The following is a 27,621-nucleotide window of genomic DNA, read 5'->3' as shown; positions in this document are numbered from 1 at the left end:
CTCAATATTGTGAAAATGGCAATACTATCAAAGGCAATTTACACGTTCAATGCAATCCCAATACAAATAGCAATCCCATTCTTCAACAAGATGGAAAGGGAAATCTCTAGTTTCATTTGGAATGGAAAGAAGCCCCGGATAAGCAAAGCACTCCGTAAAAATAGAAAAAAGAAGGAGGCATCTTTCTCCTGATTTCAAATCCTACTATACTGCCATGGTGGTTAAGACAGCATGGTACTGGTACAATGACACACACACAGAGCAATGAAATAGAACTGAGAATCCAGAAATCAGCCCTTCTACCTATGGTCAACTGATTTTTGACAAGAAGATGAAATCAGTTAATTGGAGAAACAGCAGCCTTTTTAACAAATGGTGCTGGCAAAATTGGGAAACTATCTGCAGAAGACTCAAGCAAGAACCATACTTCACTCCATATATAAAAACCAACTCTAGGTGAATCATGGACCTAGGACTATAACCAAGGACTATAAACTTCATCAAAGCTTGGGAGAACTCTAGAAGTCCTAATCCACAACAAAAATAGTCTTCCAAGTATCCTGAAAAATCTACAACCAGGAGAAGATAAAATAGATGAATGGGACCTTCTAAGAATCAAATCCCTATGCATATCCAAAAACTTCTCCAATAGGGTAAACTGAGAAGCCACAGACTGGGAAAAAGTATTTTGCAATGACATGTCAGATAAGGGTCTTTTATAGATTTTATAATACACTTGACCACCACAAAAAAGATAAACAATCCAATTGAAAAATGGCACAGGATATGATCAGACACTTCACCAAAGAACATGTTCAAATGGGCAACAAAAACATGAAAAAATGTTCAAAATCTCTAGCTCTAAGAGAGATACAAATCAAAACAACTATGAGATATCATCTCACCCTATTAAGAACAGCAAAATTTAACAGAACCGCAAAAAACAAATGCTGGTAAGGTTGTGGAGAAACTGAAACCCTTATTCACTGTTGATGGAAGCGTAAAATGGTGCAATCACTGTGGAAGGCAGTATGGCACTTTCTCAAAAAGTTGGAAATAGAAATAACATTTAACCCAGCAATTCCACTACTGGGAATATACCCCCAAAAGACCATAAGTGCCACCCAAGCAGATATATGCACACCCATGTTTATTGAGGCTTTGTTTACAATAGCAAGGAGTTGGAAACAACCTAAGAGCACATCAACAAACAAATGGATAGAGAAGCTGTGGAATATTCACAGAATGGAATACTATGCTGCACTAGAAAACAAGGAACTCATGGAAAATTATTCAAAATGGGTGACCCGGGAGGACATTATGCTGAATTAAATATCTCAGTCACACAGGGACAAACACTGCATAGGGCCACTGTTGTAAAACAGGACTGACTGTAAACAGGGCTGAGGGGAGACTGAGAAAGATGGGACAAATAATGTATACTACATTGGAATAGATGAGGGAGAAAACTGTTTAAAAGGGATATGCGATTAGGTATTATTGTCATGACAGGAGTCCAGAATGAATACTGCATAGTGGAGTGGACCTAGGATGAGGGATTGTAAAACAATGAAAGATTTTTTTAATTTTTTTTTACTTCTAAAAGAGAAGAGTGTACTGGGAGGAGAGGGGTGGGCAGGGAGAAAAGTGTACAATGAATGAATGGAAATCCAAAGTCTCTGTAAATTTCCATTAAAATTCATAATAATAAAAAAATTAAAGGAAAAAAAAGGTGGGGTGGGAGGTAGGTAGCAGGGAGAGCAGGAAAAGAATGGCTAGATAATGAATACTGTTTTGGAATAGTTGAAGAGAAGGCCAATCTGAAATGAATGGACAATTAGATAGGTACAATGCAAATAACAATCTGGAACAGGATATACATAACTGATAGACTTGGGATGTGGAAGGAAGAAAAAGACTAAAGAAATGGTTACACAGCGTAGAGGGAAGAAGAAAGGAAGAGGAAGAGGAGGTAGAGACTAAAGAATGTGAAGATATTAAAGAATGTGCTAGTAGAAGAGAAAGGGAGTGGTACAGCAAGGATTTGGTAAGAAGTTGTACATAATAGCATTATACAATTACAATTAATGCTGCAAAACAAAAGCTGCCGAATGAACACCAATAATTATAAAAGTTCGTGTTAAAATACCTATATACATGTAAATAAAGTATCACTAATACTTTACTTACAAAACTATCCCAAGCAAGTATTGAGCCTTGAGATTAATTTCCAGTCCTGAAGAGTGTCTATTGTCTTAGGAGTTCCCTAGGCTTCTATTTTCCCAGTTAAGTCTGATCTTTTCAATGATTTTGAGTTCTTGTTTTGCTTATTCAAAGACTTCTTTAAAAAATTACCTTATTGTGATTTTAATGCAAAGTTTACAGAAAAGTTGGATTTTCACTCATTGCTATATACATAGGGTTTTTATGTATGTATTTGTCGTGGAAAGGGTTAAACCAGGTGGCTCCTTGGAGGCAAGGATTCTGGAGCTCCGTCTAACATACTTTGGACATGTTGTGAGGAGAGACCGGTCCTTGGAGAGGGACATCATGCTTGGGAGGGTGGAGGGACAGCGCAGGAGGGGAAGGCCCTCTATGAGGTGGACTGATTCAGTGACTGGGATAATTGGGATGGGAGTGTCAGAGACAGTGCGATTGGCACAGGACAGAGCAGAGTTTAGGGCTGTTGTAAATAGGGTCGGTATGAGTCGCAAGTGACTTGATGGCACATAACAACAACAACAACTTTGCTATATATTCCGCCCCCCTTTCCCCCCACCCCCGTCCACTTTGCAGTGCACCTCTTATTCTGGACTGTTGTCAGACATATAATGCTTAATCCCATATTTCTTTGTAGTATTCATTATCTAACCTCTCTTTTCCTAGTTTCCCCCCAAGCCCAACATCAGTCCTGTTTTATAACAGTGCTTTTATGCAGTGTTTGTCCTTTTAAGATAGAGCTATTTCACTCAGCATAATTTCCTCCAGGATCCCACAGGTTATATAATCTATGCCTTTTTATATTAATTTCAAGTTGAGTGTCTGATAGTTGTAGCCAGGTACCATCTGGTTCTTTCCAGAGCAGTGAAGTTCCCGTACTAGTAGAGGATGAGGTGCATTGGTCTATTAGTACTGTAGACTATTTGTTTTTCTGTGCCTTTTATTTTCTTCACTCTTCTTTGCTCCAATAGTCCGATCTTAGATGGACCCTCACAAGCTTTAACAATTCCAGTTGGTGCTCAGCAAGTGGGATATAAAACATTATCTTTGTGGACTATGTTATGTCAATTGACCTTAATGTCCCCTTCTACTATGATCCTGTGTCCTGAGGCTCAGTAACTTATATCCTCAAGGTGTTTCATTATGGCTAAGACGTTTCAATAATTTTTTCACCTTTATACAATTACAAAATACCTTATTAAAATAGCTTTGCAGTATTGTTTCTGAAGAAGCAAATGTGTTTTCTTCTTTTAAGATTATTTTAGCTGTTCCAGTCCCTTGAATTTCCATACAGTTCTTTTAAGATTATTTTAGCTGTTCCAGTCCCTTGAATTTCCATACAGATTTCAGAATCAGTTTCACAATTTCTGCAAAGAAGCCAACTGGAAATTTGGTGGTGTTAGACAGAAAGAGAGTTGAAAGAAAAAACTGGTCCCAAGAAACAAACAGGTGTTTATGAAGTTTACCTGAGAGGGAAGCCAAGCGACTGAATGTAGAAAAGATCGGAATGGCGTGCAGGCAGACAAGATAGTTTCACTTTATATGGGCTGTTAGTGAGATTTAGAGGGGATGGAAGTTTGCTCCGGAATTTTGTGGCAGGAGCTCTGTCTGGGGATTTTATTTGGTCCAGGGCTCCATTAGGCTCTAGTTGTCTAGGTGATCTTTCTAAGATATGGTCAGGCCTCCTCAAGTTATGGTCAGGGCTGGCAAGGTTGGACCTTGGGCTAAGTGCTTGGGGGAGGCAGGGAACCATGATATTCATCCTCGAGGTGGACATTAAATACATCAACTTATTTGGGGATTACACCTAAGAATATATGAACTGGTTCATATTTGTGACATGAAGTATCAATGTGGTTTGAAATGTTCACAGTACAGGATTAAAAATCTTTAAGGATTTTTAAATTATAGACATCATATGTAAAAAAACAGAGGGTTTCAGTTTATTTAAAGACTTTTAAAAATTATTATTTCCACCAGATGCTACAGTTTAATTATAAAAATCATCAAAATCTTCAGTAGATGTGTCATGGTTTCTAGGACGTAAAGCAGCTTCAATTTCTGAATTGCTGTCATCAGACTCACCCCAGAAGGCTAGAAGACAAAATCAAACAGTTATTTAGCATTTCTGACTACGACTAGTTCAGCTTAATCATTTATTAAAGCACACAGTAAGACTTGTAAATTGCAGTAGTGGTCTGCAAAAGGCCTATCAGAGACATAAATACTGTACAAATTCAACATACTCTCTTAGAAAGCACTTTTCAGAATACTTCCTTTCACTATCTGTTGTATACTTAACACTTTCTATATGTTGGGAGACTTAACACAGGGTCAATAGGAAGCAAGGCTCGTCAGGGTTTTTCACCAGCCCTGATACCAATTCACCTCAGCAGATCTCCATTTTTATCTTCCATTTTCTTTACAAGAGAAGAAAGGAGGAAGGAGAGAAATGGTAAAAGAATAATTAGTGATACCAACATTGAGAAAAGGAATTGGATATAGATTGTTTATTTGAGAGGTCATTCTAGAAATTATGAAGAGAATGGGTATGTGATTCAGGAAGGGAAGAATCCAATAAATGTGTGTTAAGGAGTCCTTTTGAAAATGGCCTCCTGAGGTTCAGTCCTGAGACTATGTAGGATACACCCTAAATAATCCTGGCAAAGAGTAAGGAAGTAGAAAGATAATGATATTCATCAATTTCTTGATAGTTGAAGGTTATTAGAGGTGGTGGTGCATCAACCTTGTGGCATGCCGGGCTTCCCTAATGCTGAATGTGCCACTGTGGCCAGAGAAAGTCTTTAGGCAGAGGAGTGTAATGACTTGCTACAGAAGGCCATGGCACGTATGGGAAGCACAATTGAGGCCTAATAGGATGTGCTAAGGACATCAACGGCACCTGCTACGTTCACAACTTCCCAACGCTGACTTACCAACACCCACATAGCTTAACTTACCAGTCCATGATGACTTCTTATGTATGACCTCATTTACTTCTTGACCCTCTCTAGCAAGGTAAGTATTAATATTTCACTTTTACTGAACAAGCTGAGGCTTAAGTGGGAGTAAAATAACTGTCCACAACTACACTACTGCATAGTCAAGCTGTTAAGTCCCCCTCAGATCATCTGACTAAAACTCAAGCTCTAATTCAATGGGTATGAGGTTGAAGGAGACATGAAGAAAGAGGGATATTTTCAACAGGAGATATATTACTGTTGAAAGAGGGATAGATTCCTTCTGCGAACTAGGCCTGGAGAGATGAGTAGGAGTTCACTGAGCCAAGAAGAAAGCAAAAGAACTTCTCATAAAAGGTGCAGTGGGGGCAGGGAGATGAAGAAGGGAAAAGGGTTGTGTCTAGAGAACGACTTGATGAAGAAATGAGCTGGACAGTAGGACTCTAAAGGGGCTCTATCCATCAGGAAGTGGAAAGTTATCAGACATCCTCAAGTAGGAAGGAAAAAGACTGAGTCAGGTTTTCAGAGCTGATGGCTCTCAGAGAGTAGAGGACTCTCTACTCTCAGAGAGTAGAGGACAGATGTAAATTGGGGAAAGGGTGGATGTGAAGATAAGTCTGCAAGAGCCCTTCCATGTCATGAATTAGTTTGGCCAACATCAGCACGTATAATATTGGTAGTGAGAATGGAAAATATATAAAAGCATTTTATAGGTAGAATAAACTGGCTCTGGTAACCAATTAGATGTGGATTCAGATTCTTCATTAACTTCACATCTGCTAATTAATTACTAAGCATTTGTGGTCTACTGCATACTCATGCACCAGAGTCACAGTTACTAGTTACTGTTGATGGTGTTATGAGAAATCAGAACTTGAGCCCTTCAGAAACTATGATCACCCTGAGGGTTGCCAGAGCTGCTCCACTGATCACCAATATCCTTCATATTCCTTACACATGGTACAGGTGGCAAATCCACACCTCTGATAACTTCTTGGTTAAAATACAAAATGAAAACCTGGTTTCCAGTTATCTTTTACCTTTAGATTTTAAGGTGGTAATTAGTTTCCTTTTGTTTTCATGTCTGTAAAATAAAGAAATAGTCTAAATTCCAGGAAAAAAAGAAAAATAACATTTTAACATTGAGCATATTAAAGAAGCACATAATTAACTTCAATGACGACAATTACTGAAAGGCCAATGATTTTGCATTTATTCTGGAAGTGTAAAAGGCAGATTTCAGACTCATGTTGGTGGGAGGATGTGCCTGCCCAACAGTATTTCTACTGGCTTGTCCGATTCTGTGGAAGCACAGCCAGAGCTGAGGACCCCACTCATCTGGGGCTGCTGCCAGAAAACACTCTTATGAGTGCTGAGGTAGAATACCTGATTCATCTAACAGTCTTCTGAAAACCACTAATGTGTAATGGTATACTAGTGTTAATGTATAGTGGTATAACTAGCGTTAGTACTTTTAGACAAAGAAAAGTATTTGAAAGGGAATTCAAGATGTCAAAAATTCAAGGATTAGAATGCTGATTAGTAGACAGACTTTCTGAGTATGCTCTTTCAAGGTTCGTGCAATGATAATGAGTTAAAAGTTCTCTCTGGAAACTTAATTGAGATTATACTTAAATTCTTTTTTTTATTTTTTAATTTTATACTGGTTTACTTACAAAGTTCGTAAACTTTGTTTTTCACACCAGATCTTTCCCCTTCCCTATCACCCTTCCCTCTACCTTCAAATTGTATGGAAGCTTCCCCTTCCCCTCGCCCCACCCCCATTTTCATCCTTCTGCTTCCCCTTCCCCTCCTTGGATCCTCGTACTCGTTCTAGAATATTGGTCTTACACAGTATTTGTCTTTATGACACTGAGTTAGTTCACTAAGCACAATGCTCTCCAGTCCCTCCCAAATTCTGCAGTAATTTAAAAATCATTGCACCTCATGCTACATAGTATTCCATTGCGTGAATGTACCATAATTTCTCAATCCATTCCATTGTTGTTGGACATCTGGGCTATATCCATGCTCTGGCTATGGTTAATAAAGCTGTTATGAATATTGGGGTACAAGTCTATGTGCCTCAGTTCTCATTTTCTTGGGGTATACTCGAAGAGGTGGAATAGTTGGGTCATATGAATTTCTTTGTTCAGCTTTTTGAGAAAATGCCAAACTGCCTTCTAGAGTGGTTGTACCATTTTACAATCCCACCAATGAACTCCTATTTTGCTACTTTCTTTCCAACATTTATTACTTGCTGTCCTGCTAAACTTTGTAGTATGGCGTCTCACTGTGGTTTTGATTTGCATCTCTCTTACTGCAAGTGATTTGGAGAATTTCTTCAAGTGTCTGTCACTCATGTGAATCTCCTCCTCTGTGAGAAGTCTTTCCATGTCTCTTGACCGTTTTGTAATTGGATTATCAGTCTTTTACTTCTGGAGGCCCAGGACTATTCTGTAAACTTTTGTTATAAGACCCCTGGCTCACACTGAATGATCAAAGAAGGTATTTTAAAATAAACTGTTACATTTATAAACTTTTATATTTATAAAACTCATGGTTCCAGCCAGTAATAGCTCACAGATGTTATGCTTTCAGATGAGATATAAGAGTATGCTGTCTCCACCACTCTTGCTATGGGTGAGGACCATGGTCCTGTGTCACAGGAAACTGTGAATTCATCATGTAAACTGAAAGGCTGGATTATATGAATAATGTGGCATCAGGAATGGAGAAAGGCTCGCCAACAACCTGAGATATGTAGGTGACACAGCCTTGCTCACAGAAAATGAATACTTGAAGCACTTACTGAAGAAGTTCAAAGATACACTTTGCAAATTTTTTTATTTTATACCATTAAGATTAATTTTAAAAATTGTTTTTTTAATTTACATTGGTTTGCTTACAAAGATGGTATACACTGTGGTTCATACTATCCTTCATTCAAATTGTGTTTCATAAAATCATTCCCATTCATTATGTTTTATAAAATTAATCATCATTGAACTCTGCTCACAATTATTACCCTGTCTTTCCAGATCCCCACCGGATCTTTTTCACTTCTTTTACTCACTCGTCCCTCCACCCACCAAATTAAGAGACCCTATGATTTTCCCCTGCCTATCTGTCCTCTTTTGCTCCCACCCTTAACTCACACACGTTTTAATAGTTATCCTTCTATTTCTACAGTAATGGTCTTATGCAGTATTTGTTCTTATGAGACTGACTTAGTTCACTCAGAATAATGCTCTCTGGTCCCTATCAAGTTATGTAGTCATTTTTGAAATTTTTGCTCCTGAGTGCTACGTAGCATTCCCTTTGTGAATGTAATACAATTTTTCAATCCATTCTATTGTGGTATAAATAAGCAAGGCACTCCTGAAAAACAAGAATGAAGTAGGAGGCATAGCACTCCCTTATCTCAAAACCTACTACATAGTGGTAGTAACCCAAAAAGCATGGTACTGGTACAATTACATGCACTTAGCTCAATGGGACAGAATCGAGAACCTAGAAATTAATCCAGTTATCTTTGGGCGCAGGAGTGGAATCCACTTCCTAAACAACATGCCTCTGGAAACTCTATGAACTTTGAGAAACAATGATAGTTATAGAAAGGCTCCAGATTTTTTGTTCATGGTGATTCTATGAGTCATGCTCAACTTGATGGAAATAAACAATAAAAACAACAACAACATCTATGGTCAACTGATATAAGATAAGGAAACAAAACCCATCAAATGGGGAAATGACAACCTCTTCAGCAAATGATTCTGGAAAAACTAGACTACTACATGCAGCGAGCTGAATCAAGATCCACAGCTCTCACCAGAAACAAAACTCAAGATGGATCAGAAACCTAGAGGTAAAGCCTCAAACCATAAAATCATAAAAGACAAGGGAGGATTAAACAAAAGGCCTAGCCCATGGTATAAAAAGGATGACAAAGACAAGACAGAAATACACAACCAGGAGAGGATAAAATTGATGAATGAGATCTTCTAAGGATTAAAACCCTGTGTGCATCCAAAACTTTTTTCAAAAGGGTGAAAAGAAAACCTACTGACTGGTAACACACATTTGGCAATACCATCTCAGACAAGAATACTATTGATCCTCTAGTTCCCAAACCCGTCTAAACCCAGCCTGCACTTCTGCTAGTTCTCTGTTGAAGTGCTGTTCCAGTCATTGTTGGATAATATTCAGCAGCATCTTGCTTGAATGTGATATTAATGATATTGTTCGATAATTTCCACACTCTGTGGGATCATCTTTCTTTGGAATGGGAACAAATACAGATCTCTTCCAATCAGTAGGAATACTGTAGCTAATTTTAGATGGATCTTGGCTGAAAGCAGGGAGTACCAAAAGGATGTCTATCTTTGTTTCAGTGATTATGCAAAGGCATTTGACTGTGTGGATCATAACAAACTGTGGCTAACTCTGAAAAGGATAGGAATCCCAGAACAATTGATTGTGTTAATGTGAAACCTGTACTTGGACTAGGAGGCAGTCATCAGAACAAAGCAAGGAAACACTGCATGGTTCAAAATTGGAAAGGGTGTATGCCAGGGATGTTTCCTATCTCCATACCTTTTCAATCTTTATGCAGAACAGATTATCCAGGAAGCTGGGTTCTATGAGGAGAAATGTGGCATTAGGATTGGAGGAAGAATCATCAACAATCTGCATTCTGCAGATGACACAACCTTGCCTGCTGAAACTGAGGAGGACCTGAAGCGCTTGCTCTTGTAGGTCAGGGACTTCAGTCTTCAATATGGATTGAGGCTCAATATCAAGAAAACAAAGATTTTCACCACTGGGCTGATTGGCAGAATCAGGATGGATGGTGAAGAGATTGAGATTTTTCACAGTTTTAGTTTGTTTGGCTCCAGTCAACACTCTTGGTAGCCAGGAAATTAAAATACATATTGTGATGGGAAAGTCTACAGTTAGAGACCTCTCTAAAGTACTGAAGAGCAACGATGTCAGTCTGGAAGACTAAGGTTTGCCTGATACAGGCCATGGTCTTTGCAATCACTTGTTACGTATCAGAGAGCTTGACAATGACTATGGATGAGAGATGGAAAATTGATGCCTTTGAGATGTGGTGTTGGAGAAGAGTATGGAATATACCATGGACTGCTAAGAAAACAAACAGGTTTGTCCTGGAGAGGGTGAAGCCAGACTGCTCCTTAGAGGCAAGGATTCTGAAGCTTTTTCTGACATACTTTGGACATGTTGCAAGGAGGGACCAGTCCTTGGAGAGGGACGTCATACTTGGGAGGGAGGAGGTATAGCACAGGAGAGGAAGATCCTTGATGAGATGGATGGATTCAGTGACTGGTATAATGGGGGTAGCTGTGTCAGAGACAGTGAGATTGGCACAGTATCCTAAACAGGCTTTAGGGCTGCTGTACATAGGGTTGCTGTGAGTTGCAGGCAATTTGACAGCACATAACAACAACAACAACAACAACAACAACTTGGTCCTCTAGAATAAAAAGACTGATAATCCAATTATAAAATGGACAAAAAACATGGAAAGACTGCACTGAGAAAGACATTCTGATGGTTAATAGACACATGAAGAAAACTCTAAATCACTGGCAATAAGAGAGATGCAAATAAAAAACTACAATGAGATACCATCTCACCCCCATAACAGTGGCAAAGTTTAACAGAACAGCAAGCAACAAATGTTTGAGAGGATGCGGAGATGTGGGAACTCTTATACTCTGTTGGTAGGACTATAAATTGGTAAAACCACTCTGGAAGGAAGTTTGGCATTTCCTCAAAAAGCTGAACATAGAAATTCCATATGACCCAGTTATTCCACTACTAGGAATATTTTTGTTATTGTTATGTGCCATCGAGTCACTTGCAACTCACAGCAACCCTATATACAACAGCCCTAAACCCTGCTCTATCCTGTGTCAACCTTATTGTCTACGAAACACTTACCTACACCACCGAAGTGACAGAATCTATCTCATTGAGGGTCTTTCTCTTTTGCGTTGTCCCTCCACCCTCCCAAGCATGATGTCTTTCTCCAAGGACTGGTGCTTTCTTGCAACATGCCAAAGTACATCAGATGTAGTTTCAGAATCCTTGTCTCAAAGGAGCAGCCTGTTTTCACTCTCTCTAGGATTAACCTGTTTTTGCACACTAATGTTAATGTTCATAGGGCCACTATGAGTCGCCTGTGACCCGACGGCACTTAAAAACAACAACAACAACAACGTTAATAGAAGTGTTATTCACCTTTGTAAGACCATGGAAAGATTCACTTGTTGATTAAACTTCAACATAAAGAAATGAAAAACACAACTAGATCAATAAACAGTATTATGATAAGTAGAGAAGACTTAAATTGTCAAGTATTTAACTTTAGATTTAACTTAGATCCATATCACATAAGAAGGAGGAAGAAGAAACCAAATGACGTATTATATTGGGATAATCTGCTCCCAAGGACCTCTTTAAATGGCTAAAATGCAAGGATGTTACTTTAAGGACTAAGGTGATCCTGACTCAAGCCATTCTACTTTTAATTGCTCCATGTAAATTTTCTTTTTTAGAATGAGCAAGGAAGAATTTAGAACAACTAATGTCCCTGAATTGTGGTACTGCTGAAGAATGCTGAATATCCAAAAATGGAGTGACAAAATAATAAACAAATCTCTCTTGGAATAAGTGCAGCCATAGTGATTTTTAAAAGCAACAATTGTAAGATTTCATTTAACATATTTTGGTCATGTTCTCAGGAGGTGACAGCCCTTGAAGAAAGATATTATACTTAGACAAGGAGAACATCAGTAAAAAAGAAAACTTTAAATGAAATTAACACAATGGGTATAAAAAGAGCAGAGACTGAGAAGGGTACAGGATCGGGCAAGATTTATTATTTTGAACATAGAGTCACTATGAATCAGTTAAATTGATGGGACCTAACAAAAATAACAATCCTTTGGGCTATGATACCTTAGAGTTATGGTGTTGGACAGGAGTACTAAATATCCTGTGGATTGCCAAAAGAAAGAAGAGGTATGCCTCAGAAAAAGTGCAGCTGAAGTTCTCCTTAGATGCTAGGATGACAAAGCTTTATCTTTCATACTTTGGACTTGTTGCTAGGATAGGTTCTTCCTTGGAGAGGAACGTCATACTTGGAAAAATGGTGGGTCAATGAAAGAGAAGCTGACTCCCATAGAGATGGACTGACATGGTGACTGAGGCAATGGTGAGGATAGCACAGGATAGGACAAGATTCAGCTCTGTTGTTTATAGTTATTGTTGGGTTTTTGATTGCCATCAAGTTAAGCACAACTCATAGTGACCCTATGAACAAAATGCCTGAAGCCTTTCTATTAACTATTATCATTTATCAAAGTTAATAGAGTTTCCAGAAGCATGCTGTTAAGAAAATGGTTGCCAGTGGCTATGAATTATACTCAAATCGATGGCACTTTACAACAACATGATAAACCTATGTCTTTGGCTAGAATTAAAAAAAAAAAATTAGATTCTTTTTTCCCAGTAAAATAAGCTTCACTAAGGTAACATTTCCTAAGCCCTGTAGCTAACTCTGCTTGTTTCTCTTTATTTGCCATGATTAACTTGTGGCCTGCAGTCATTTCTACATGAGGAATAAAGGATCCACAGTTACTGACATCATAGAAGCTACAATAAGGTAGGCACATTTTTTGATAATTTTTAGCAGACTCTTGCTTGCACGTTATAATAATACTGTTCGATAATTTCTGCACTCTGTTGGGTAACCCTTCTTTGGACTGGGAACAAGTATCAAGCTCTTCCAGTTGAAATACGTCAACTGGTATGCCGTCAACTCCTGGAGCCTTGTTTTTTGCCAATTCTTTCAGAGCAGCTTACACATCCTCCTTCGTCACCACAGGCTCTTGCTCATATGTTCTTTCATGAAATTCTTCCTTGTCAGCTAATTCCTTCTGGTACAGTGACTCTGTATAATCTTTCCATTTTCTTTTAATGCTTCCTGGGTCATTTAACATTCTGTCCTGAGCATTCTTAAGTATTGCCACCCATGGCTTGAATTTGTTTTTCAATTCCTTCAGCTTAAGAAATGTTGAATGAGTTTGGCCCTTTTGATTTTCTGACTCCAGCTCTTTGCACATTTCATTATAATTTAATTTCATGAAATATATATTACATTTGTCATCCTGAGCAGCCCTTTGAAATTCTTCATTCAGCTCTTTAATTTCTTGGTTTCTTCCTTTAGGTTTGGCTTCATGGCACTCTCATACAATATTCAGAGTCTTATCTGACGTCCATTTTGGTCTTTTCTTCCTCTTCTGCCTTTGTAATGATCTTTTGCATTCTTTATGGACGATATTCTTGATATCCTCCCACAGCTCATTTGGTTTTCACTCATTGGTGTTCAAGGCCTCAAACCTGTTCCTGAAATGGTTTTGAAATTCGAGTGGGATAGACTTAAGGTCAAATTTTGGTTTCTGTGGATTTGATGTTATTTTCTTCAGCTTCAGCTTGAACTTGCATATGAGTAGTGGGTGGTCTGTTCCACAATCAGCACCTGGCCTGGTTTTCTCAGCTTATATTGAGCTTCTCCAGTGATTCCTTCCACAGCCGTAATTTATTTCATTCCTATGCATACCATCAGGTGCAATCCATGTGAACAGCCTGTGCTTGTGTTTCTTATAAAAGGTATTTCCAATGAATAAGTCATTGAATGTGCAGAATTCTATAATTCTATCTCCAGCTTCATTTCTGTCACCAAGTCCATATTTTCCAGCTACTGATCCTTCTTCCCTGTTCCTAATGTTTAAATTTCAATCACCCATTATTATCAATCCATCTTGATTGCATGTTCAATCAATTTCTTACTGCAGAAGTTTGTAGAAATCTTCTATTTCCTCCACTTTGGCTTTAGGTATCAGTGCATATATTTGAATGATAGTGGTACTCACTGGGCTTCCTTGTATGCATATAGATATTATCCCGTCACTCACCACATTGCATTTCATGATGGATCTAGAACTGACTTTTTTAATTATGAAAGCAACCCTATTTTTTCCTCACCTTTTCATCCCCAGCATAGTAGATCATATGATCGTCTGATTGAAAATGTCCCATACAAAGCCATCTCACTTTGCCAATAACTAGTATGTCAATATTTATGCATTCTATTTCTTTTTTAACAACATCCAATTTTCCTGCCTATTGTATAGAATGAAATCATTTGATCTCAGACCTCATTTCTGTCATCAAGTCTGCACTTTCAGACTGCAAGACCTTGTTTTTAAGTCATTTTTAGCTTTCAAGTAATTAATTACTATTAATGCACCTTAACTGAATGTTTGTTCAGTGTCAGAGTGCAAAAAATGGTAGAAATCCTCAGTTTTCTCCTCTTAGGCTTCAATTACTGGTGAATATATTTGAAAAATAGCTGATTAACATATCTTCTTATACACGTATGGATTGTATCCTTTCACTCACTGCATTGTACTTCAGGATAGATTTTTTTTAAAAAAAATTATTTTCATTTTCACTGTATTTCTTAGAATTGTTCCCATATATTGTGTCAAAAAAATGAATCAACACTGATCTGTATACCCTCTATTATCTGGTCTTTTCGGATTCCCACTGGATTTTTCTTAATTCGTTCACCTCTTTGGAAAAGGAGATCAAGGTCAGAATGGTGGAGGGTTAGCAAAAGAGGGGAAGATGCTCAATGAGATTAGTTGTCACAATGACTTTAACTGTGGACTCAAATACATCAGAAAATGATGAGATGGCACAAGATAGGGCAAGATTCCGATCCATTGTCATAGAATCACTCTGAGGTGTAGTCTACTCAGTGCCGTTTAACAACAGTAGTGCAAGAAAGAGTTTGGCTGGTACAGTGGTTAAAGCACCCCACTGCTAAGCAGAGGTTTGCAATCAAACCCATAAGCTACTCTATAGGAGGAAGTCTGTTTCCATGAAGATAACATTCTTGGAAATCCCATAGACTTTGTGCTGTTGGGTCTGAAGAAGTCAGAACCAACAACAGGAAAAGGTAGAAGGCAAAGGGCAAGGGCAAGGGCAAGGGCAAGCGGGAAGAGCTGTTGTGGCCAGAAGAGGCGAGGAGACCCAGCATTAATATAAGAAACAGGGATGCAAATCAAGGTTGGTAATCCTGTGATTTATGAGATGAAGCTCAAGAGATAGTTAGAATCATAGTATGCAAATTATGGCTAACATTGAGAAGAATGGGGATTCCAGAATATTTAACTATGCTGGCGAGAAACCTATATTTTGACCAGGAGGCTGTGGTGCATGCTTTAAGATTAGGAAAGCTGTTCATCAGGGCTGTATCCTTTCTTCATACCTACTTAATCTGTATGTTAGAAGATTATTTGAGAAGCTGGATTCTGTGAAGAAGAATGTGAAATCAGGTTAGGACCTATAACCTTCTTATGTAGATAATGCAGATGCCTTGCTTGCCAAAAATGAGGAGTTGAAGCACTTGCTGCAGAACATCAAAGACTGAAATCTTCAATATGAACTGAATCTCAACATCAAGAAAACAATAATCTTAGCCACTAGACCCAATAGGCAACATCACCAGAGATGGAGAAAAGATTGAAACTGTCAACAACTTCCTCTTACTTGGTACCACAATCAATACACTTGGTACTGACAGTCAGGAGATGAAGAGATATATTGCACTGGGAAAAGTCTGTAGTCAAGCACCACTCCAAATTATTGAGGAAAAATGATGCCATTTTGAGGACTAAGGTGTGCCTGATTCAGGATATGAACTTTTCAGTTACTTGCTATTCACCTGAGAACTGGATAGTGACTAAAGATTACAGAAGAAGACTTGATGGTTTTGAATTATGGTGATTTAGAAGAGTGCTGAAGATCTCAGGCATGGCCAAAAGAACAAACAAATATATCCTGGAGAGGATGCAGTCAGAGTGCTCCTCAAAGGAAAGGATGATGAAGCTTCATCTCACATACTTAGGGCATGTTGCTAGGAGTGGCTATTCCTTGGAGAGGGACATTCATTATGTTTGGGGAGATGGAAGGACAGCAAAGAGAGGAAAACCCTCAACCAGGTAGACTGATACTGACTGCAGTAATGGGCTTCAGAGTATCTAAGATTGTGAGGATGGCACAGGATAGGACAGGATTCAGATCTGCTGCTCATAGTGTCACTATGAGTCATACTCAACTCAACAGCACCTAGTAACAGTATACAGAGTTTTATTCCTAGACTGGGAAGTTTGTGTTTAATAGATTTTGCAAAGTCACTTTTTTTTAAACAGAGCTTTAAGACTTTCTATAGAATCTTGGAGAATTCTTCTGCTTAAGTTAGGACAGACTAGACAGTGGAGGGACTAGACTAAACTCACAATTGTTTAGGCAAGAAGTAGGAGAGACTTGACTTAAAAGCTAGTTACATAAGGATAATTTGAAGATGGCAAGCAGAAACTGATGGAGAAAATATCCAAGAAAAGCACAAAGGATAAAGTCAGAAGCCCTGATTTAGAGCTTTCCCTATGCAGTACTCAAGTATTCATTGTTCTTGAGAAGCCATAATCAATGAGCTTGTCTTTCTTCTCCAAAATTTAATGTTTTGTCAGTTTATTGTGTTTCAAAGTTGTTTCAAAATGTATTTTTTCCCATGGTAACAGATGTCAAGAAATCAAAAGTTATGTTGCATTAGGAAACTGTGCTGTGAAGGACCATTCCAGAGGGCTAAAGAGCAACATTTTCAATTTAAAGATTAAAGTGTATCTAGTCCAAGCCACAGTAGTTTCAGTTGCTTCATAAGCATCTCAGAGTTGGACAGTGAAAAGACGACAGATAAATGTTTTTCAATTGGACGGCCACAAGATCAAGCAAGTGTTATCTTAGAGGAATCACAGTCAGGATGCTGTGATTTAGAGGCAAAGACAGTGAAACTTGATCTTACATACTTTGGATAGTTTCCAGGATGGATCAATCCTTGAGAAAAGTGGAACTTAACAGAAAGAGAAGACCCTGAACAAAGGAATGATAGTGACTAGAACAATGGACTTAGACATGGCAGACATTGTGAGGACAGTGTAAAATAGAACAAGGTTCACATCTTTTGTTCATAAAGTCACTATGCTACTCAAGAAAAACACACAGGATAAAGTCAGAAGCCCAGATGTCAGAAACTCCCTCTCTCATCACCATTGAATCAGAATCAATTCATAGCTTATCTTCCAGCTGGTTTCTGAGTCTTTAAATCACATAGGACGAAGCTGTTCATCTTCCTCCTGCAGTCACTGGTGGTTTTGCACTGTCAGCAAGAATCACCTTTAGGTTATAAGCACAAGTCCTGTGCACTCCACCACCAGAACTCCCTCCCTCCAGTGTGTGTGTGTGTGTGTGAGAGAGAGAGAGAGAGAGAGAGACTGACTGACTCGGTTAGGTGCTCATAGACGCAGAAGTTAGGAGAAGGCAAGAGTATTTCTAGCTTGGGTGACTGAGAACATCTTTCTTACCTGGACAATCAACACCCTTGGAATCAGAAGTCAGGAAAACAAGACATGTTGCATTGAGAAAATATGCTGACAAAGACCTCTCCAAAGCAATGAACAGCAATGATGTCAGTTTAAAGACTAAAGTGCACCTGATGTAGGCCATGGTCTTTTCAATTACTTGGAAGGACTTGAAACTTGGATAGTGAATAAGAATTAAGAAAACTAACTGATGCCTTTAATTTGTGGTGTTGGAGGAGAATACTATCTTATGAACTGCCAAGCTAATAAACAGCTCTGTGCTTAAGAAAGTGAAACCAGCGTATCCTTAGGCACAAGGATTGTGAAACTCTGTTTCACATACTTTGGATATGTTGTAAGGAGGGGCCAGTCCTTGCTCAACATAAACAAGTAAGACCTTTAACAAGATGGACTGACACAGTGAGCGGAACAATGGTGGGTTCAAGTATGTCAGAAAAGGTAAGAATGCCACAGGATGGGGCAAGGTTCAGAGTTGTTGTTCACAGGTATGCTATGAGTTGTAGTTAACTTCATGGCACACAATAACAACAAATCTATGGTATAAGTAGATGATCAAATATAACTGAAAATGCACAATCAGCAGAAGTTAAGAAGATAATATTATGGGTGACTTTAATGTAAGAGTAGGAACAGGGAAGAAGGATCAGTAGTCAGAAAGCATAGTCATTGTGACAGAAATGAGCCTGGAGATTGATAAAATTCTGTACAATAAATGACCTATTCATTGCAAATATCTTTTATAAAAACACAAACAATAACTATAGACATGCTACAAAGGAACCAGATTGATTATATTTGTGGGGAAGAAAAATCACTGGAGAAGCTCAATATTCGCTGTAAAAACTACGCCAAGTGCTGACCGTGGAACAGACCACCAACTATTCATATGTAAGTTGAAACTAAAGCTAAAGAAAATAAATCCACAAGAACCAAAGTTTGACCTTAAATTTATACCACCAGAATTTAAAGAACACCTCTGGAACAAACAGGTTTGAGGACCTGAATACTAATAAGCAAGGACCAGATGAGCTATGGTAGGATATCAAGAATATCATCCATGAGGAATGAAACAAAGCCATTATAAACACAGATAAAGACCAAGATGGACATCAGAAGAGATGCTGAATATACACTAAATGGCTGAGAAGCCAAAGCAGAGGGATGAAGTCAAGAAGTTAAGAAGCTGAAAAAAAGATTTCAAAGGGAAGCTCAGGAAGACAAAACAATGCATTATAATGAAATGTGCAAAGAGTGGAGTCAGAAAATCAAAAGGGATGAACTTGCTTGGCATCTCTTAAGCTGAAGAAACTGAAGAACAAGTTTAAGCCTGGAGTGGCAATAATTAAGGATGCTGAAGGCAGATCAAAAGAAGATAGAAGGAGTACATAGAGTCACTATGCCAAAAAGAATTGGCTGACACAAAAGAATTTCATGAAATAACATCAGGATTAAGGTGAGACTGAGAAAAATTAGATAAATTATGTATATTGCATTGAAACAGATGAGGGATAGAATGGTTTAAAAGCATCATATGATTAGGTATTATGGTTATGATAAGAGTCCAGAATGAAGGCTGGATAGTGGAGTGTATTTCTTTCATTGTATACCAATGAAAGAATTTTTCTTTAATTTTCAAAGCGAAGAACGAAGTGGAGGGGAAGGATGAGCAGGGAGAAAAATGCAACAATGAATGAATAGAAATCCAAAATCTCTGTAAACGTTCATTAAAATTAGTAAAATAAAATAAAAACCCAAACAAACCAACAAAAAGAGCCTTCGTTGATGAAGGAGAAAGTTCAAGCTGCTCTGAAGGAACTGGCAAAAAACAAGGCCTTAAGAATTGATGGAATATCAACTGACATATTTGAGCAAACAGATGATGCCCTGAATGTGCTTACCAGGTTATACCAAGAAATTTGGAGGACAACTACATGGTCAACTGAGTGGAAAAGATCTATATTTATTTTCATTCCAGAAAAAAAGTGACCTTATAGAGTATGTAAATTATTGAACAATATCACAGGCAAGGAAGATTCTGCTGAAGATTATCGAAAAACTACTGGAACAGTACATCAGCAGAGAACTGCCAGATGTGCAGGCTGGGTTTAGAAGAGGCCATGACACTAGGGACATCACTGCCAAAGTTCAGTGGATCTTAGTTGAAAGCAGAGAGTAGCAGAGGAATTTTTATCTACATTTCATTGACTATGCAAAGGCAGCTGACTGTGTGGAACAGAACAAATTGTGGTTAACACTGAGAAGAATGGCAATCCCAGAATACTTAATTATGCTCATATGAAACCTATACCTGGAGCAGGAAGCAGCAGTAAGAACAGAGCAGGGAAACACTGCATGGTTCAGGATCAGAAAAGGTGTGCATCCTATATCCATACCTTTTCAATCTATATGCAGAAGAGAACATTTGGGAAGCTGAGGAAGAATGTAGCATAGGAATTGGAGGAAGATTCATGAAAAAAACCTGCATTATGCAGACAACACAATCTTTCTTGCTGAAACTGAGGAGGACATGAGGCATTTGCTGCAGAAGGTCAAGGACTGTAGTCTTCAATATGGATTGAAGCTCTACACCAATAAGATAAAAAGATTCTCACCACTGGGCCAATTGGCAGCATCATTTTAGACCAAGAAAAGATTGAGACTGTTAACAATCTCAGCTCTTGTGGTTCCACAATCAACTCTTGGCACTAACAGTCAGGAAATCTAAAGAGGAATTGTATTGGAAAAGTCTGCTGTCAGGGATCTCTCTAGAGTACTGAAGAGCAATGATGTCTGTATGGAGACTAAGGTGTTCCTGATCCCGGCCATGGTCTTTGAAATTCCTTGCTATGCATCCAAGAGCTGGGCAAGAAGAATCAATGTATTTGAGTTGTGGTGCTGGAGAAGAGTGTTGAACATACTGTGGACTGCCAGGAGAATAAACAGATCATGTCTGGATAGGGTAAAACCAAGCTGTTCCCTGGAAGCAAGGATTTTGAGGCTCTGTCTCACATACTCTGGGCATGTGGCCAAGAAGGACCAATCCTTGGAGAAGAATATCATGCTTGCAAGGGTGCAGGGAAAGCGCAGGAGAGGAAGACTATGGATGAGATGGATTTAGTCAGTGACTGGAGAAGTGTGATTGGATCTGTTGGAGACAATGAGATTGGCTCAGGATAGGGTAGTGTTCAGAACTCTTGTACACAGGGTTGCTATGAATTGCAGGTGACTCGATGGTACACAAGAACAACAACAACAATGTTCATCAAAACACTTCTGCCAAAGAGTAAAGTTAAGAACTAACAGACTGGAGAGAAAGTATTTGTCAATGACATATCTGACAAGTGACTCATCTTTTAATTTTATACAAAACACAAGCATCTCAATAGCAGGGAGAAAAATATCCCAGTTACAAAATCGGTAGAGGATAGGAAAAGTTACTTTGCCAAAGAAGAGATTGAGAGGGCAATGAACACATGAAGAAATGCTCAAGATTAGCTATTTAACTCAACTCTGTCACAGCCATGGAGTTGGAACTAACTTATAGTTAACCTTCAAATGGGTTTTTGAGACACTAAATTGAACAAGAGGAGATGACCCATCTTTCTCCTGAGGGGCCTTTGTTAGATCTGAACTGCTAGAAGAGGTATGATCTTTGGATTAGTAATGCAACTCCTTATGGAACATGCTACCAGAGCTTTCTCATTAGCTATTTAAGTGATTCAAAGAAAAATAAAACTGGTGAGGGTAAAGAGAGATTGGAACTCTAATGCACTGCTGGTGTGAATGTAAAATAGTAGTACCACTATAGAAAGCAGTTTCATACTTCCCTAACAAGTTGAAAATGGAAATATAATTTGATTGAGAAGTTCTACTACTAAGTATAAATCTCAAGGAAATAAGAGCTGGTATAGACAGAACATGCCCGGTAGTTCACAATCTAAAAGAACTAAAAACCAAATATAAGCCTTGATAAGGAATATTGAAGGATTCCACAGACCAAATCTGAACAATATAAGAAGCATCAAAAGAAGATTGAATTAAATGGACAAATTTCTCGAAACTCAAGCCCTACCCAGATTGACATGATCAGATGTACAACACTTGAAGAGGCATCACAAAAGAAGAAATTGAAAAGGTCATAAAAAGACTCCCCCACAAAAGAAGTCCTGGACCAGATGGCTTCACAGCTGAATTCTACCAAACATTCAGAGAAGACTTATCACCAATTCTACTTAAGTTATTTCAAAATATACAAGAAGAAGGATCACTCTCAGAGATATTGCATGAAGCAACCCTAGTATCAAAACCAGTAAAGATATTATAAAAAAAGACCAATATATCTCATGAACATAGATGCAAAAATATTTAACAAAATCCTAGCCTACAGAATCGAAAAGCACATAAAAAACTGCCCAACTGAGCATGACCAAGTGGGATTCATAAGAGGTATGTAAGGATGGTTCAACATAAGAATAACAACCAACGTAATTCACCACATTAAAAAAAACAAAAACAAACAAGAACCATATAACACTAGTAATTGATGCAGAAAGGGAATTTGACAAAATTCAACATCCTGATTAAGATACTCAGCAAAATTGGAATAGAAGGGAATTTCCTCAACATGGTAAAAAAAAAAATATATATATATATATAGACACACACACAGACATATATATATATATATATATATGCAAAACCAAGAGACAATATCATTCTCAATGGAGAAAGACAAAAACACTTTTTCTGTGAACAGGGACCAGACAAAGATGTCTACTGTTGCCACTGCTACTCAATATTGTATTGTAAGTACTTGCTAGGGCAATACAACAAGAGAAAGAAATAAGAGGCATCCTAATCGGCAAAGAGATGGTTAAATTGTTGCTCTATGTAGATGATATGATAGTGTACAAAGGAAACTCCAAAGACTCAACAAAAAACTTTTAGAATTAGTAGAACAATTTAGTAGGGTGGCAGGATACAAAATTAATATCCAAAAATGCTCTATAGTAACAAAGAAAACTCAAACAGAAATAAAGAAAGCAATACCATTTACAAAAGCCAACAACAAATTGAGATACTTGGGAATAAACTTAACTAAAGATACAAAAGACCTCTACAAAGAAAACTATAGAACGTTTCTGCAAGACACAATAAAAGACCTAAAGAAATGGAAAAATGTGCCCTGTTCATGGATAGGAAGACTCAATATTGTGAAAATGTCAGTCCTACGAAAAGCAATCTACTTGTTCAATGAGATCCCAATCCAGATATCAAATTCCTTTTTCAAGGATATCGAAAGGGAAACTGTCAAGTTTATTTGGAGAGGAAACAGACTCCAAATAAGCAAAGCACTTCTGAAAAACACAGTTGAAGCAGGAAGCATAACACTTCCTTACCTCAAAATCTACTACACAGCAACAGAAACCAAAACAGCATGGTACTGGTACAATGACAGACACATAGACTAATGGAAAAGAATTGAGAACCCAGAAATAGACCCATCTATCTACAGTCAACTGATATTCAACAAGGAAATAAAACCTATTAAATGGGGAAATGACCTCTTCAACAAATGTTGCTGGCAAAACTGGACTGCTTCCTTCAGAAAGCTGAGACAGGATCCATATCTCACACTATACACAAAAATCATCTCAAGGTGGATCAGAGACCTGGAAATAATGCCCCAAACCAGGCAGCCCATAAGAGACAAACTGGGACTAAGATTAGAAGGCCTAGTCCATGATATAAAAGTACTGCCAAATACAGTCAGAAATACACAATCTGAAGAGGATAAAATTGATGAATAGAACTTTCTAAATATTAAATCTCCGTGCTCATCAAAAACATTTTATAACAGGGTGAAAAGAAAACCTGCCTACTAGGAACAAACATTTGGCAATACTTTCTGAGACAAGGGTCGTATAACAAAAGTTTGTAGAATCCTACAGGGCCTCCAGAAGAAAAAGACTGATAACCCAATTACAAAATGAGCAAAAGACATGGAAAGACTTTTGACAGAGGAGGACATTTTGATGACCAACAGACACATCAAGAATGCTCCAAATCATTGGCAATAAGAGAGATGCAAATCAAAACCACACTGAGATACCATCTTACCCCAGTAGCAGTGGCAATGTTTAGCAGGGCAGCAAGTGATAAATGCTGGAGAGGAAGTGGCAACATAGGAACTCTTAAACATTGTTGGTGGGATTGTAAAATGGTACAACCACTCTGGAAGGCAGTTTGGCATTACCTCAAAAAGCAGGACAAAGAAATTCCATATGGCCCAGCTATTCCACTGCTTGCAATATACACCAAGAAAATGAGAACTGAGGTACAGAGACTTGTACACCAATGTTCATAGCAGCATTTATCACCATAGCAAGAACATGGAAATGCCCAAACCCCAATGGAATGGACTGAGAAATTATGGTACATTTACACAATTGAATACTATGCAGCATGCAGGAGCAATGATTTTGTAAATTACTACCTAACAGAACTGGAGAACATTATGCTAAGTGAACTAACTCAGTCCCACAAAGACAAATACTGTATAGGACCATTATTCGAGAGCATGTACAAGGATCTAATGAAGGGTTTAAACATAAAGTTGCACAATCTGATGGGTGGAGGGAGGAATTGGTAAAGGAAAGGGGAAAGGTTGGGTGTGAAGAAAAAAAAAGTATATATATGAACTTTATGAATTTTTTATGTAAACCAATATAAAATTATTACCTAGCTTGAGAGGAACTGTATGCTGCGTGAATTAACTCAGTCCCACAAAGACAAATCCTATATAAAACCATTATTGTAGAATGAGTATGAAGCTCCAAGCTGGGGGATGAGTGGAAGCAGATGGGTGAAGAGGTGAGGGAGGGTATTATTCTTGGGTCGTACAATTTGATGGGTGGTGGGGCTGAGGGAAATGGGAAGGATCTGGTGTGAAAAACAATGTATTTGAATTTTTTAAGTAAGCTAGTATAAAAAAATAATGTAAAATAAAATGCATATGAATGATTATATGAAATACAATGTAAATGAAAGATGGTATAAAACAATGTATATGAATAAAAAATGATGTTTATGATTCATGCATAGAATTTGTATCATCAATTTTAACAAACTTTGTATAAAAATACATTTTTAATTAGTTGGAAAAATTTGAAATAAAAAAGAAGATGGAAGGAATAAAGAGAAAACGGAACAAAAAAAAAGAGTGACATACAACCATGTCAGAAAGAATCATGTGGGATAAAGTGCAGTAGCTAGAGGAAATCTGGTCTCTGGCTGCACTGTGTACCAGTACTATCAAGAACAATTACAGACTTTATAAGATGCAGGCACAGACAGAAGAGATTCCTACCAGGGTATGTGAGACCTGAGAGAGTGGCTACACAGAAGTACCTGATCCTGCCCCTCATGTCACCTGGATAGATAGAGTGCAGCAGCCAGATGGAAGCTTGTCTATGGCTTCACTATGCACTAGCACTGCCTAAGGACGATTACAAACTTTAAAAGAGGTGGCACAGGCAGGAGAAATTTTTACCAGGCTACATTAGACCTGAGAGGGCAGCTGCCTAGAGGCACCTTGCCCTGACCCCCTGGCCATACCCTAGAAAGACTGTAGCAGCCAGGGGAAACTGATCTCAAGCCAAACTGTGGACCACCAAGGACAATTACAAACTTTAGAAAATGGTGGTGAGTTTGCACAGGGCTGTACTGCAGACTGGAAAGAAGTTGAAGGAATTTAGGAAAGATGCACAGGATCACAAAGGACTCCTTGTACAGAGCATGGTCCTCTCTCATAAAGGGAGCACTTTAAGTCTGCAACAAATCAATAACATCATAAAGATAAAAATCCTGTTAGCAACCTACTCACACAATGGCATACCAAAACCTCTGGAATACAGTTAAACCAGTCCTCAGGGACTGGTTATTGTGCACAGCAATAAGTCAACTCATAAAAAAGAAAAAAAGAAGCAAAATTAATGACTTAACACCTCAAATAGAACAAGAACAACAATCTCACCACACAGCCTTCAGGAGAAAGGAAATTACAAGGACAAGAGCTGAAATCAGTGAGACAGAATAATAATTGAAATCATAAAACAGACCAAGAGCTGGTTTTTTCAAAAGGGTCAATAAACAAGATAAATCATTGACAAACTTAACAAAAGAAAAGAAAGAGAAGACACAAATATCTCAAATAAGAAATGACAGAGGTGGCATCCTAAAAGAATCAATGTTGTTGTCATTGTTATTAGGTGCCATCAAGTTGAGTACAACTCATAGCAACCCTATGAACAAAAGATCTGAAAACTATTCTATCCTGGGCCATCCTCTCACTTCCTGACACACAAGAGCCTAGTGCAGCAGTCACTGCAGCAATTTATCTGGTTGAGGGTCTTCCTCTCCTTCGCTGACCCTCCACCCTTCCCATCACCATGTCCTTCTCCAAGGAATAACCCCTCCAACCAGCATGTCCAAAGTATGTGAGGCAAAGACTTATCATTCTTGCCTCCAAAGAGCAATCCGGCTGCACCCTCTCCAAGACGTATCTGTTTTTCTCTTGGTGTCTGTGGGATGTTCAGTGTTCTTCTCCAATACCACAGCTCAAAGGCATCAATTCTTCTTGTTCATTGTCTAGCTCTCAGATACAAAGCAAGTGATTGGAAAGACTATGGTCTGAAATAGACACACCTTAATCCTCAAACTGACATTGCTACTCCTTAATAATTTGGAGAAGTCCATAATACTGGAATATTATTAAAACTATACTCTGATAAATTTAAAAACTTAGAAGACAAAGACAAATTCCTAGAAACCCATATAATATTCAGATTGACATGGATAGATGGAGAACACCTGAACAGCTCCAACACAAAAGAAGAAACTGAACAAGTCATAAAAGACTCCTTTGCAAAGAAGTCCTAGACCAGATGACTTCATGGGTGAATTCTACAAAACATTCAAAGAGGATCTATCACCAATTCTACTTAAATTATTTTAAAAAACTGAAAAAGAAGGAACACTCCAAGAGTCATCCTATTAAGCAAGGCTAATATCAAAACCAGACAGAGAGATTACCGAAAAAGAAAACTACAGACCAGTCTCTCTCATGAATATAGATGCAAACATCCTTAACAAAATCCCATCCAAGAGAATCCAACAGTATAGCAAAAGAAATAATTCGTGATGATCAAGCAGGATTCATAAGAAGTAAGCAAGGCTGGTTCAACATAAGAAAAACAATCAATGTAATTCATCCCAGTAAGAAAGCAAAGAACAAGAAGCACTTGATCCTATGAACTGAAGCAAAAAAAGACCTTCAAAAAAATCCAACACCTCTTCTTGATTAAAACACTCAGCAAAATATGAACAGAAGGGAATTTCTTCAACATAGTGAAAAGTATATATGCAAAACCAAGTGCCAACATCATTCACAATGGAGAAAGACTAAAGGTATTCCCCTTGCAAAGAGGGACCAGACAAGGATGCCTACTTTTACTACTACTATTCACTATGGACTCAACGGCACATAACAACAACAACATTTACTACAGTATTAAAAGTACTTGATAGATATAGTGCTGAGATCCAAGATGGTGTCGGAGGCAGAGACAGCGTGGTGAGCTGCGGGAGCAGCGAACCACTTAAAGCAGGGCCATTATGGCTTTCCACAGGCTTCGGCTTATTGATAATTGAACACTTAAACAGTTGATGAGTGGCCCTCAGTGAAGATCGAGGCTCAACAACAGGAATTCAAGGATTGCCAAGGAGAAATGGGTGAGTCTCGTGGCTCCCAAACAACCCCCCCACCCCACGCAGAGCCCACACCGTGCCAAACAGCCACTGCAGCTCCATGAGGCTTCCACAGCCTGACGAATGGATTCCCTCAC

General features: G+C 38.3%; 1 protein-coding gene across 1 annotated transcript in view; it reads right to left on the bottom strand.

The window, feature by feature from the left end:
* Positions 1-4,210: 4,210 nt before the first annotated feature.
* LOC102870725 (centrosomal protein kizuna-like) overlaps positions 4,211-27,621 on the bottom strand; it is a 342,509-nt gene continuing 319,098 nt past the window's right edge. The window contains exons 12-13 of the mRNA XM_006895665.1: positions 6,221-6,264; positions 4,211-4,314 (exon numbers count right to left, since the gene is read on the bottom strand). Of these exons, the coding sequence (XP_006895727.1) occupies positions 4,211-4,314; positions 6,221-6,264 (148 nt within the window). The remainder of the gene's footprint in view (positions 4,315-6,220; positions 6,265-27,621) is intronic.

Source organism: Elephantulus edwardii, unplaced genomic scaffold, assembly GCF_000299155.1.
Source record: "Elephantulus edwardii isolate Elephantulus edwardi_28Jun2011 unplaced genomic scaffold, EleEdw1.0 scaffold00172, whole genome shotgun sequence".
In the NCBI taxonomy this organism is placed as follows: Eukaryota; Metazoa; Chordata; class Mammalia; order Macroscelidea; family Macroscelididae; genus Elephantulus; species Elephantulus edwardii.
This window is presented reverse-complemented; position numbering and strand designations above follow the sequence as displayed.